The sequence below is a fragment of the Petaurus breviceps genome, unplaced genomic scaffold (assembly GCF_028583685.1).
Source record: "Petaurus breviceps papuanus isolate PSGF00001 unplaced genomic scaffold, PetGlider_PUasm1.0 90925, whole genome shotgun sequence".
Classification (NCBI taxonomy): Eukaryota; Metazoa; Chordata; class Mammalia; order Diprotodontia; family Petauridae; genus Petaurus; species Petaurus breviceps.
The window spans coordinates 21,665,717-21,678,293 of NW_027187380.1; the positions used below are offsets into that span (position 1 = coordinate 21,665,717).

At 36.8% G+C, this 12,577-nt stretch overlaps 1 protein-coding gene across 5 annotated transcripts in view; it reads right to left on the minus strand.

The window, feature by feature from the left end:
* MAP2K6 (mitogen-activated protein kinase kinase 6) overlaps positions 1–12,577 on the minus strand; it is a 208,887-nt gene that overhangs the window by 69,533 nt on the left and 126,777 nt on the right. For 4 of the 5 annotated variants that reach the window (XR_011166137.1, XM_069076538.1, XM_069076537.1 and 1 more), the window contains exon 11: positions 6,062–6,107. Coding sequence is in view for 4 of the 5 variants with exons in the window: in XM_069076538.1 (XP_068932639.1) it covers positions 6,062–6,107 (46 nt within the window). In the remaining variant the exon portion in view is untranslated. Of the gene's footprint in view, positions 1–4,167; positions 4,257–6,061; positions 6,108–12,577 lie in introns of those variants that run through there. The other variant, XM_069076539.1, reaches the window with a different exon arrangement.

Sequence of the window (12,577 nt, forward strand, 5' to 3'; positions counted from 1 at the left end):
TAATCACTGTAGCACCTGTTGTGGAAGGAGTACCATTTTGTGTGGGTTGAGTTAGTTTCCCTTTAATGGGTAAAGGAAGCCATTGGATTTGGTTGGGACAGAGGACTCAGGCTTGAATTATAGGTTTGGTTTCCCTACCCCCTAAAGCATAAAAGGCACAGTCTATGGGGAGTTGTCACTAATGAGGTCTTATAGGAACTCCTACTGCCCTGTGAAGATGCTTTCATAACTTATCATTAATGTCTTTTGTCTTTGTTTAGATGGTTGAAATGGGGAGTTCTTTAGATGTGAGTACACAAAGATGAATCTGCAGATAGTTCCCTGATAGGGGTCAGTGAGGGAAGGGATGAATTTTTTTAAAGAGTTGGGTTTGGGGAATGGCTGAACAAGTTGTGGAATTCCTAATGCGAGGGGTGCTCAGTTGGTTTGTTTTTTACTTATAGAAGTCTCCAAATTCCTTTCTTCTTCACTTGGATTGAACTCAAGAATTAACAAATAGGTCATATTAATATAATAGAATACTACTGTGCTGTAAGAAATAATTAGCAGGAGGACTTTAGAAAAACCTGGGAAAACTTATATGAACTGATACTGAGTGAAAAGAGCAGAGCCAGGAGAACATTGTACACAGTAACAGTTACACTGTGTGATAACCAACTTTGACAGCAATGCAAGAAATCTAAGACAATTCCAAAAGTATCATCATGGAAAATTCTATCCACATCCTGATAAAGAACTATGGAGTCTGAATGCAGATCAAAACATACTATTTGCTCTCTCTCTTTTTTGTTTCTTTCTTTCTCATGGTTCCTCCCATTCATTCTAATGTTTTACAATATGACTAAGGTGAAAATATGTTTAATATGAACATATACATAGAGCCTATATCAGATTGCACACCATGTTGGGAAGGGGACAGGAGAGGGAGGTGGAGAAAATTTAAAACTCAAAAGCTTTTGGAAGTGAATGTTGAAAAATAAAAATAAATTGATTAATTTTAAAAAGAGAGATAAAGAAGGGTAGACTGGATTTATGCTCCCTAACAAGGACACAATTCCTTGTGCTTCAAGTGCAATTAGAATCTAGCTTTTGAGAAGTGCCCCACCTGAATGGCATCATCCTTTAGCTGTGGACCTTCCCTGACACCATTATAGCAGGTCTAGGCAGATCAACTAGTGAAATTTGATCAGGATAATGGTGCAGCTCTGAAAGACAAGTAGAGAGGTGCACACAAACAGCTCAAGGAGTAAGCACTGTACCCACTGCCACATTAGGTGGATAGAAAATTAAGATAACTCTTTCCCTCGTGGACCTTAGAGTATGGCTTTTGAAACGTGGGGTGGACAAGTAAATAGATAATCAGCCTGTAGAAGTGGGAGCTTAGAGTCAGGAAGAAATGAACTCAAATCTGGCCTCAGATATTTACTAGCTATGGAACCCTGGACAAGTCACTTAAACTCTGTTTGCCTTAAGAAGGAAATGGCAAACTACTCCAGTATCTTGACCAAGAAAATCCCATGGACAATATTGGTGTGCTAAGGTCCACAGGGTGACGAAGAGTCAGATAAGACTGAACAACAACAATGTTGCTTTTTAATTATATAGAGATGAAGTTGTCTTTTTTATACCCTTAGCAGGCAAGAATTTGCCTAAAGGAAAAGAGATCATCTAGCTAACTGGGTGGTAACTTGAATCCCTGGATGAAGATGAGAGATACTCTCCATCTAACCTGGACAGAGAAAGGGAGACCTCTGAGGGGCCCCAAATTTAGTACCATCTCCCTGTTACTGGAGTTCCCAGGAAAGAGGAGGCTTTGACTGGTGGGCCTGGGACCTCTAGTGGATAGTTCGAAGGGAAGTGCCGGTATGAACTTAGTCCCTGGGAAAGATTGCATGTAAAAGGCTTAAAACCTTTTAAATATTCTACCAATGTCCTTGTAATAGGGATTGGTAATTATGTTGAAACTATCATCAACTGGAGCTCTGATATTCCTGGGTGTTGTTACTGGTCATAATGGTTATTCTTACATCACTAGGTTTATGCTGAGTTATGCTTTACATTACCTTTATTGTATGAAGTTCACTTTTTAGAACATTGTATTGTTTTGCATTTTTATTTTTTATATTAAGCTCTACCACTAGTGTTATTTATGATTCAAAATTCTTTTAAGACTATTTTAGTGGTAGGTCACCTAGGAAATTTGGGAACCTTAAAACAAAGGGATGAGATATGACAAGAACATCATCTATTTTGTATGAGATAGACTGATTTTCCTTTAAAAGGAACATCTTTGCAAGGCGGTCAGGTGGTGAAGTGAATACAGCACCGGCCCTGGAGTCAGGAGGACCTTAGTTCAAATCTGGCCTCAGACACTTAACACTTACCAGCCATGTGACCTTGGGCAATTCACTTAACCCCAATTGCCCTGCTTTCCCTCTTCCAAAAAAAAGGCAAAAAATAAATGAATAAATAAAAATTAAAAAAAAAAAACAGAACATCTTTGGGATTTGGTTGGCCTGGGACTGAGACTTGAATAATTAATTTGACTTCCCTGCCCCCTAAAGTATAAAAGAGCTAGTGTATGGTGAGTTGGTGAGTGAGAGGTTTTAGTTACTGTCCTGTGTGGATGTCTTTCTGACCTAGCATTGATTAGGAAGTAGTGTGTTATTTGAATGAGTATCCTTTTTAATTTTGAGAATTTTATCCTTTTTATCCTTTGTGATTAATTAAGTTATTTTATTGAATTTTATGGTCTACAAATATTTCACTAAATTCTAGCCCCAGGTCCTAATCATTTAATTGTCCTGAGTTAGACCTAATCCAAAACATCCCTCATTACTGACCATCATCTCCTGGAGGCAAATCCTACTGAATCATGCCAACTGATAATAGTTTGAAAGTGTACATAATTTATCTTAGGGGTCACAGGGAGCATGACCAATTTGTTAATTTCTGAGTTCAATCCAAGTGAAGAAGAAAGGAATTTGGAGTCTTCTAGAAGTCAAAAACAAACTAACTGAGCACCCCTATTTTCCTTGCATCAGATAAATATGGCAAACTGTTAGCAGTGCTTTCTGTTCATGCTCCATTTCATCTTCCCTCCCAGCCCATCTCGTCTTCTAACTTGAATAATAGTATCTCAGCATCTGTTTTCCCAATGCTAGAGTCAAGGAGTTCGTACTCAGATTTTCCATTAAAAACCTCAACTCCACAGGAAAGCAGGGAGCAGTTATGGTCTTAAAAGAGAAGTCCATTCCAGTACCGCAAAGTCTAAAGCCATAAGAAGAATAAGAAAAAAACCCCACAAGACCTCACAACATTAATATGTCAGCCATAAAATACCACAGTGTTAAGACATTCTGGAAAGGTAGCTTAATAGAAATGAACACAGCTGCCAATGGGTATTAAGTTGGAACCAAACTTCTTTCCTCAAATGTGCTTCAGTGAACCTTTATGATAAGAGGCCACTTGGAAGGAAAATGTATTGCTCTTTAAACATACACAGACACATATGAATAAACTGGACCCTTCTGCCTGACAACTGATGTCAGAGCAAAATCATATTCAAATTGCATTTGAGAGTCCAAAATAACACCCAGCATCTACTCCTAGTATCAAAATTCATTTTTAATCAGTATTGAATTCTATTAAAGGTCTCACACCTATTTAGTGTTTAAATACTTGTTAAATTGAAACTGTCATTGAATCCCTTAAAACGGGATATGGAGAACAACAGGGCCTCCCTAGCCAGGTAATCAAACTGCTCATAAATGCAGTAAGAAAAGAAAGTCACATAGAGAATTAAACTTTTTCAGAAATCACACTGTCTCTTGGACCATATCACAAGCCCTCAGCCCCAATGTAAAACTGCTATTAGAGTTCTGAAGCATTGGGAGCTACCTCATTAATGGGGATGGCAAAAAAATCTGCACAGACTAAAACACGGAAGGAGCAAGGGCCCAGACTACCTTCAGGGCCAGGAAAAAATGAACAGATGATGAAGGAACTCAAAGAGAAAAGCTAAGGTCATTCAGGGCTAGAGGAAGTCCATTTATCCCTTCTCAGGTCACAAAGTTACCAAGCATTCTTCTTTCTTTTCTTTCAGGGTCATCCAACTGAAGTGAATACAATTCAGTTGATACAGCATGGTTGGATCTTCTGCCAGAATTTAAATCTTAAGCTTAACCCAGAGAAACTGAAAGGTGTTCCATGATTTCTTGCCAATCTCAAACATCTCCTTCATCAGTTTCCTGGATCTAGAATGAGGAGATTAAGTTCAAATCCCAGCTGGCCTACTTCCTAGCTATGTAACCTTAGTCACACTAAACTCTCTGAGACTCAGTTCCCTCATCTGTAAAATGGGGATAATGATACTTTCACTATTTACCTTACAGGGCTGTTGCAAGGAAAGTGCTTTGTAAGATTTTGTTGTTCAGTAATTTCAGTCATGTTCAATCCTTTGTGATCCTATTTCGGATTTTCCTGGCAAAGATACTGGAATGGTTTGCCATTTCCTTCTTCATGTCATTTTACAGATGAGGAAACTAAGGTAAACAGGTTTAAGTGACTTAAAATGACAAAATCCTATTTCGAATTTTCCTGGCAAAGATACTGGAATGGTTTGCCGAAAATTTCCTTCTCCAAGTCATTTTACAGATGAGGAAACTAAGGTAAACAGCTTTAAGTGACTTAAAATGACACTCAGGCCTTCCTGACTCCAGGACCAGCATCCTAACCACTGTACCAAGTAGCTGCCCACTTTGTAAGAAGTACTTTATAAAAATAAGCTAGCAGCAGCACCTTTTCTAAATCACCAAGAAACTTTATTCTTCATTTGTTTAGAACTCTAGGAATAATATCTTTAGCACTCTACACGTAGTGGTTTACATTCAGGGAAAGGGAGCAAAGATAAAAAATCTCATTTCTTAAAAATTGGGGCCTTGTCATAAAACTGAGTCATTTTTTTCTCATTCTATCTAAATAGCAGAACCTAACAAATTGCAAGAAAGATATGCCTAAATTAGTGAATATTCTGAAATATAAAATATGGTTTAAAGAAATAAATTTCTATTATCATTAAATGTATGTGGCAACAAAAGCTAATGACTGCCAAATATTGCAAATGAGTCATCTTGGTTTCTTTGTGATTAAAATATGGTTATACAAGTACTCCTAAAATGCTATAAAAGTCTCTTTTCTTGGATAAGTTAAGTATTTGTGATAAGATTTTATTTACATTATGAATTTGCTGAGAAAATCATTTATTTTATAGTTAGTGCAAAAAGTAAGTTGTGAGGAGTGGCTAGGTGGCGCAGTAAATAGAGCACCAGCCCTGGAGTCAGGAGGACCTGAGGTCAAATCCGGCCTCAGACACTTAACACAAAAACTAGCCATGTGACCTTGAGCGAGTCATTTAACTCCAATTGCCCTCCCCCAAAAAAAGCAAAAAAAAAAGAAAGAAAGAAAGAAAGAAAGAAAGAAAGAAAGAAAGAAAGAAAGAAAGAAAGAAAGAAAGAAAGAAAGAAAGAAAGAAAAGGTAAGTTATGAATTCTCTTTGAATAGGACTCTAATGAAGTTTCAACAAACTTGTTTTAGGTTAGCAACAAAATTGACTAATGCTAATATTTCATCTAAAACAATCAATCCATATTCATTCTTCTGAATCTCTTGTACCACTTTTTAAGAACCTGGGCTGTCTTTTTTAAATCTAAAATTCCTTTTGCAAAAATAATGTAGGATCCTTAACACCTTCTAAATCTGAGGGTATCAGAGATCTCAAAGCACTTTATAAATATAACTGTGTGCTATATAACTCTGTTAGTTTCCCATAAAAGTAGTCAGGAATGGCAATTAAGGGATCTTTGCTAAGATTACACAAAAGACAATACTCAGATTAGAAATAAAACATAGTCCTCTGAACTCTTCATTTTAAAAAAAATCAGTCACTGGTATTCATGTCGGTGAATTCACTGTTTCAATAATATTGTTTGGTTATAATTTATATTTGAGTCATTTCAATAGATGTTAGTTTGGACATGTTTATACTACTAACAATACTCACCATAAGTTCTGCGTATGTTGGCCGTTCTTTGGAATTCTTCTTCAAGCTTAAAAAAGGGAAGAATTAAACACATTAAAATCAAGAAACCATCTGCATTTTCACTAGACTAGGATTTCAGAACCTTCAGAAGACTAAACATAACCAACTTGAAAAACAATATTGAAAACATAGGTTTCCACTGTTGCCTTGCCTCTTCCATTCCACTTCTAAATCAAGTTTTAAATCAACAGTGGACATGAGTTCAGGAAAAGAAAATACATATACTTTCCTTGGAGATTCCATACCTATGACATAAAAGTTTGCCTTTCAAATTTAGTCATTATCAATCAAAATATGTCTATTTTCCTTTAGAGTCTACTTTCAATCCACTACCCACAAATTTCCACAACAACTATAGTTTGGCAAGGGGATCTTAAGCCTACATTTGCTATGGAATAATTTTAAAACTCTGAGATCACTATCTCTCAACTAGCCTGTTTTCTATTGCTTCAACTTTCTCCTGGTTTCCTAGAAATGCTTCCTTTTTGCATGTCACTAATATAGTCCACCTGAGTTACAAACAAATTTAACCCATAAAATTTCCAAGGCAATGGAATTTATGTATGGCAGACTAACTGACAAGGTAAAAAGTATATTTAGTCAATAATGAAGCAATTATCCTTAGTCAAACTGAATAGGAATGCACTAGTTTGTGACAAACACAGCCATGTCTATCTATTGCTCAGTCCATAATAGTAACTCCTATGAAAATAAGGGGAAAAGAGTAGTTAATGAAAGAGCTATAAATTCAATTAGTCCATGCTGTGATATCAGAGATGAAAAAGTTAGCTTCACTTTGAGACATAGTGTCCAGAATGAGAGTAGTGATGGCTCTACTGTATTCTACCAGTTCCAGGTACCATGTTTTAGGAAGAACATTGAAAAAATGGAATATGTCCAGAAGAATGTGAATAGGATAGTAAAGGAACTGGAGACCATGACATAAAGAATCATCTAAAATAACTAGGTATGTACAACCCGAAGAAGAAAAGATTAGGGGTGGGGGTATGATAGCCAACCTCTAGAATTTGAAGGGCTATAATATGGAAGAGAAATTAGATTGAAATTAGATTTGTCCATTGGGTAGAACCAGGTACAATGAGTAGAAATTGTAAAACAAACAAACAAAAACCAAACCAAAGCTTGATATAAGGGCACACTTCATAACAATGAGCATTATCCAGAAATGGGATGTTGCACTGAGAGGTTCCCCCTCACTGCATGCATTCAAACATCTACCAGATGTTTACTGGTTGAGTATCATGTAGAAGATGTTGTTCAGATAAGGGTTGAACTAGATGTCCCCTGAGTTCCCTTCTAACTCAGATTCTTTTGCTTAAACTAAAAATATTTTAGCAAAATTTGGTTTTAGGATTAAAAAGAACACAGTACAAAGAGACAAAATTTTTTGAAGAGACCAATGTAGTTATTTAACAAGTAAGTGAGTCAGGAAGCATTTATTAAACACCTATTATGTACCAGGGACTGTGATAAGCTCTGAGGAAACAAAGCAAGACAAAAACAAAACAAAAAAAAGTCTCTTTTATCAAGGAATTCATATTCTAGTGGTGAAGAAAGAAGAAAATCTATTTGGATACAAAAGTTTGAGTTACAGGGCAGAAAGAAGGAAATAACATAATCATTTGCAGAGCAGTCAATAGTAGCACTATTTTCCCTACCTCTGAAAACCATACATTGTATGGATTGAAAACAGCCTGTCTGGCTAAGGTCAAAGTAACCAGGATGTGACAGAACTTTAATTATTACCAATATATGTTTCAACAGGGTCAAAAGACCTAAAAATGTGCATATGACCCCTATACTACCGAAGTGGCCTGATAACACCAAAAGGGAGAAGAGGAGCTATGAAGAAACTTTGGCTATTTAAAATACCTCTAAGAGGTGCAAAAAAGAAGTGAATGTAAAACATTAATTATCAATGGAAACTCTGAGATTAAATGTGGCCTATGAGAGCCCCAAAATTGATGGCATAGATCACTGAATCTAGAGCAAGAAGAGATCTTGGAAATAATCTAGTCTACCCACCACACTTCCTATTTCAAAAGAAGAAACTGAGTCTCAGAAATGTAAAGTATCTTGTCCAAGGTCACACATGTAGCAACCAAAATATTTTCTAGTCAATTTTATTGCTGTCTGAGTAATTCTCCTCCTCTTCTTCTTTCTCCTCATCTTTGTCCTCTTCTTCCATTATCATCACCATCCCTATCCCCACTTCAAGATCAGTATATCTCCTTCAGAGGCCAGGTGCCTGCTGTTCTGCAAAGGAAGAAGTTCAGGGAAATATTTTTATCCCAGAGTCACTGTATATATGTTATAGCTATGATCCAAACAGCTAATATTGTAGTAGCCTCAAGTTAGCTGACTAATGTTCTATATAAACTTAAGCATCATAAAGTGGATTACTCACAACTGATAGGCTGGGAGGAGGGAACCCAAGTCAATGAAGAAAAATACAATCACAAATATGAAGGCTGCATTCAAACTTCAGTTGGGTGTTTTATGAGGTTTCTATTTACATTGAACATTTTGAAACCTTTCAAGCTAATGTCAATCACTAGACTCTCCCAGGTGTGTGGAATCTTCCTGTTTAGGACAGGACACTTTTCTCTTCTTGACTTTCCTGCATGATAAATAGTCTAACAAAGTTAGGACTCCAAACCAGGCAAACCACACTTCTCAAAAAGTGCCACAATATGGTATTTTTCCAATAAAGAAGTACCATTTCATTTCATGTGTTTTGTTACATAGTTACAATGCAAAAATAAGCAATCTTCTTCTTTGGTTTAACGATGAAAGCTTAATGATTTTCCTTTAGTACAGGGAATTTTTTTAAGAAATATCTACTCACTTTCTGAGTAGCTAATTTATGGGAAATTTTCCATATGAAATTTAAACAGGCCTTGAAATTAATATGTTGTAGAAATTATCCAATAAGTGACTTAAAGAGAAGTGCCATCATGAACTACAACAGACATGTGATGTAAAGAGATGCTCAAAAATTCAGGAAAGAGAGGATGTTGGCCAACAGGATATTTTCTGTCTCCTAGCCCCTCATTAGCAAGTCGAGTTTTACTGTAAATGTCACATGGCCTTACTAATATGGAAAACACTAATGTAGTAAACCAACATTGTTTAGTGGATTAATATAGTCCATTCTTCATCTTTTAAATCTATAAGACTTCAAAACATGGACTAAGAATAGCAAAGTACTCAAGACAAAGTTAGGGGATAGGAAGCAAACTTTCCATCTCTAATGGGAAGCACTTGAAATTCAATATAAAATAACAACTGTCATGTTCAAAGCTACATCAATTTCTTGCTGGGATTGATTCAGACTTTTGAGTTTTCAAGTGGCTTGCCATTTCCAAGCATGCAATTAGTTAACTGCTTTAATTCCTCTTCCAAATGCCACAACACATGCTCCTGACCATAGCTGACACTAAAAAACGGCTTCCTGCTGCCTTAGGAATTGCGAGTTTGGTGTTTGTGCTGACCAGAGGATTTCTGCCTATTTGAACTCACTCTGGCTGATTCTAAAGGGGACTATTTGGTGCATCCGCAGAATAAAAACATATTGAGCCTTTGTAACCATGCATTCGTCATAAGCAAAATAAATATGCACTGTCTCTACTCGCTGCCTCCCAAAATGGGGAATATGATTGAGTCCATTTGGTACCATTCACCTACTGTTGGAAAGCATGTGCACCCATGGGGGTTTCCAATGCACTAGTCTAAAATTTAGTTTATACGAGATGAGTAGGATCAAAGTCCATCTGATGTGCTAGGTCTGGATTTATGTTAAGTAATTATCTAATGTCATAAGAGACTACAAGAAGCAGAAAAGTAGTCTGATTTTTTTTTTCTTTTTAGCAACCTTAGATTCTGATTTTCAGTGATCTCTCTGTGCATCAGGCCTAATGTTGTTGCTGCCTTTGTTCAATCATGTCTGACTCCTGGTGATCCCATTTGGGTTTTTCTTGGCAAAGATATTGGAGCAGTTTGCCATGTCCTTCTCTAGCTCATGTTACAGATGAGGAAACTGAGCCAAACAGGGTTAAGTGGATTGTCCAGGGTCACAGAGCTAAGTATCTGAGGCCAGATTTGAACTCAGAAAAATGAATCTTCCTCATTCCAGAACTGACACTCTATGCAGAAAAGGGAACTACTTCTCTATACTGCCCTTATTAAGAAATTTCATTTGGTGGTCTTTTGGAAAAATCTTTGAGGTTTCTTTACTCCTTCATTAACCGGCAGAGCCCAGACACAGTCCTTGAACCCACCATCTAAATAAAACCACCACCCTCAAGGCATCTGTATTTTTAAAAAATGATTGTCCCAAAAGAAAAAAAAAGTTATTCAGAGGTCAAAATTTTAAAACAAGCCTGGAAAAGTAGGTTCAGATTTACATTTGTAAAAAGAATTATAAAAGTAATCTTTAAAAAGGGAGTTCCAAAACTAAAATGCTGAAGGATCCCTGCCCTCACTATCATCCCCATCTATCTTAAAAACAAACATAAAATAACATTTAACTCATTGAAGCTGGTAAAAATCAGGTCTTAAAAGTGGATCACAACAGGTGACATTTTGGGTCTCCAGATCTGGCAGTGAAGCATTGCCTGGTATTCCTTTAGCATTGAATTTCAAGTACTCCAAAAATACCCACTGACCTGCCAGCTTACCAGTGATTGGTACTGATCAGCCAAGAAAGAAGAATTACCAAGGAGATGCATTAGATATAAATGTAATCTGTGTAACAGCCCTAGAATGCCAGTAAAATACAAAAGCAAAATGTTTCTCACAAAATAAAGAGGAAACAAATGCTATAATAGACCTCCCAAGGATAAGGACAAGATCTTCCTCCCAATGCTCATACTCACACATGACTAGCAATACAATATACGGCTGTATCAATTTCAGGAATAAGAAGACTAAAGCTCCTAATCAATTACATAAACTTCATGTTCCCAGTCTTTGTTCTCTTTTTGCTCAACCACAAATATCTGCAAGAATTTCTAAGAGCTCTGAGAGGTGTTTATAGAATCATAGCCTGATATTTTCTGGAACACACAGGAAGTAGGCAACCTTGAGTTATCCTAGATCTTCCATGCCAGTTCTACTCAAATACGGCTTTCTATTCAAGAAAAAGAGCTAACCTATTAATGAGAGGGTCATCAGAGACATTTCTTTTACCTCTCTAATACTGAAGATTATAAAACCACTACCATTTATAAGCATCTTCTCCAGGCTTCCTTCTACACTACTACCTCTACTAACTCTCTGGATTAATTTTGGAAAACACAAGTTATCAGAAGTCACAAACCTAGTCATCACTTCCAAACAACACTAGGGCAACACTCGAACAGTCTAAAAGGAGAGAAATCTGCGTATCCACATCTTATTCCTATGAGCAAGGAAATGAAATAGAAAATGAAATTGTCTCCATAAAAGACCAAGTCAATGAAAGATTTAATAAACCACTAATAATTTCATTTGAAGCATGAAGACCCTTTAAGGAAAGAAAAGGAGGTAAGATGGCCAAAGAGTATGTGGCAAGGATAACAGTTGAGCAGTTCAAATGTTGTACTGGGATCCACAATATATTTTAAAAGATCCAAGAGAAGGCCTTAAGTGAATTGGGTAAATCTTCTGTAGAGTATATGTTAAGTGAAATGGAAAAGAATCATACAGAGTAAGAAAGAATGGACAAGTAGTAATCTATATGAACCTTCACAGTACTCATACAGAAGAGATCACATATTTAGGGAAGAATGGAAGAGGACTCACTTGTATGTGCTCCGACTCAGTTCTACACAAGAGTCTTCCGAAGGGGCATCAAAGGACTTGAGCTGATGACTTATAATTGAAATGAAAAGTTGAATGAATTCATTATCCCAGGCACTGAGGGAATAAAAATTGCCTCTCAAAGAAGAAAGTAATAATAAGATTAAAGAATAATAAAGTTAGTTTTAAAAAAGAGATTCTTTTTATACATGCTAATACTAATATTGTCTTTTTTCAGGCCGCTCATTATCTCCTGCACATCAACTGCAATTTTTACAATTGCAGTTTGAAGACAGGTTAGAAAACATTTTGTAATTTAGTAAAAATATATGCAAGGTTAACAGCTTTGCTCAGACCTAGGAACCTTTAGAGCTCTGATGCTGAAGGGCCTGTAATGGTAATGGGAATTTGAAGATCTTCCCTGCCCCTTACCTGTGTTTCCCTGATAATATGACACTGTCTTATTATTTTTTTTGGAAAGAAAAACACCAGAGGGCTTATTTTCAGGGGAGGGCTTATGTTGTCCTGCCTCAGCTCTCCTCCGCGGCACTGCTCTCAATGGCTCCAGCAAGCAAATCACTGGGGAAGAACAGGATGACGCACTCACTGCTTCAGCTCTGATTGGATGCAGCTCGGAGCGTGGCATGCGTTTCACCCGGGGGGGGGGGGGGGACG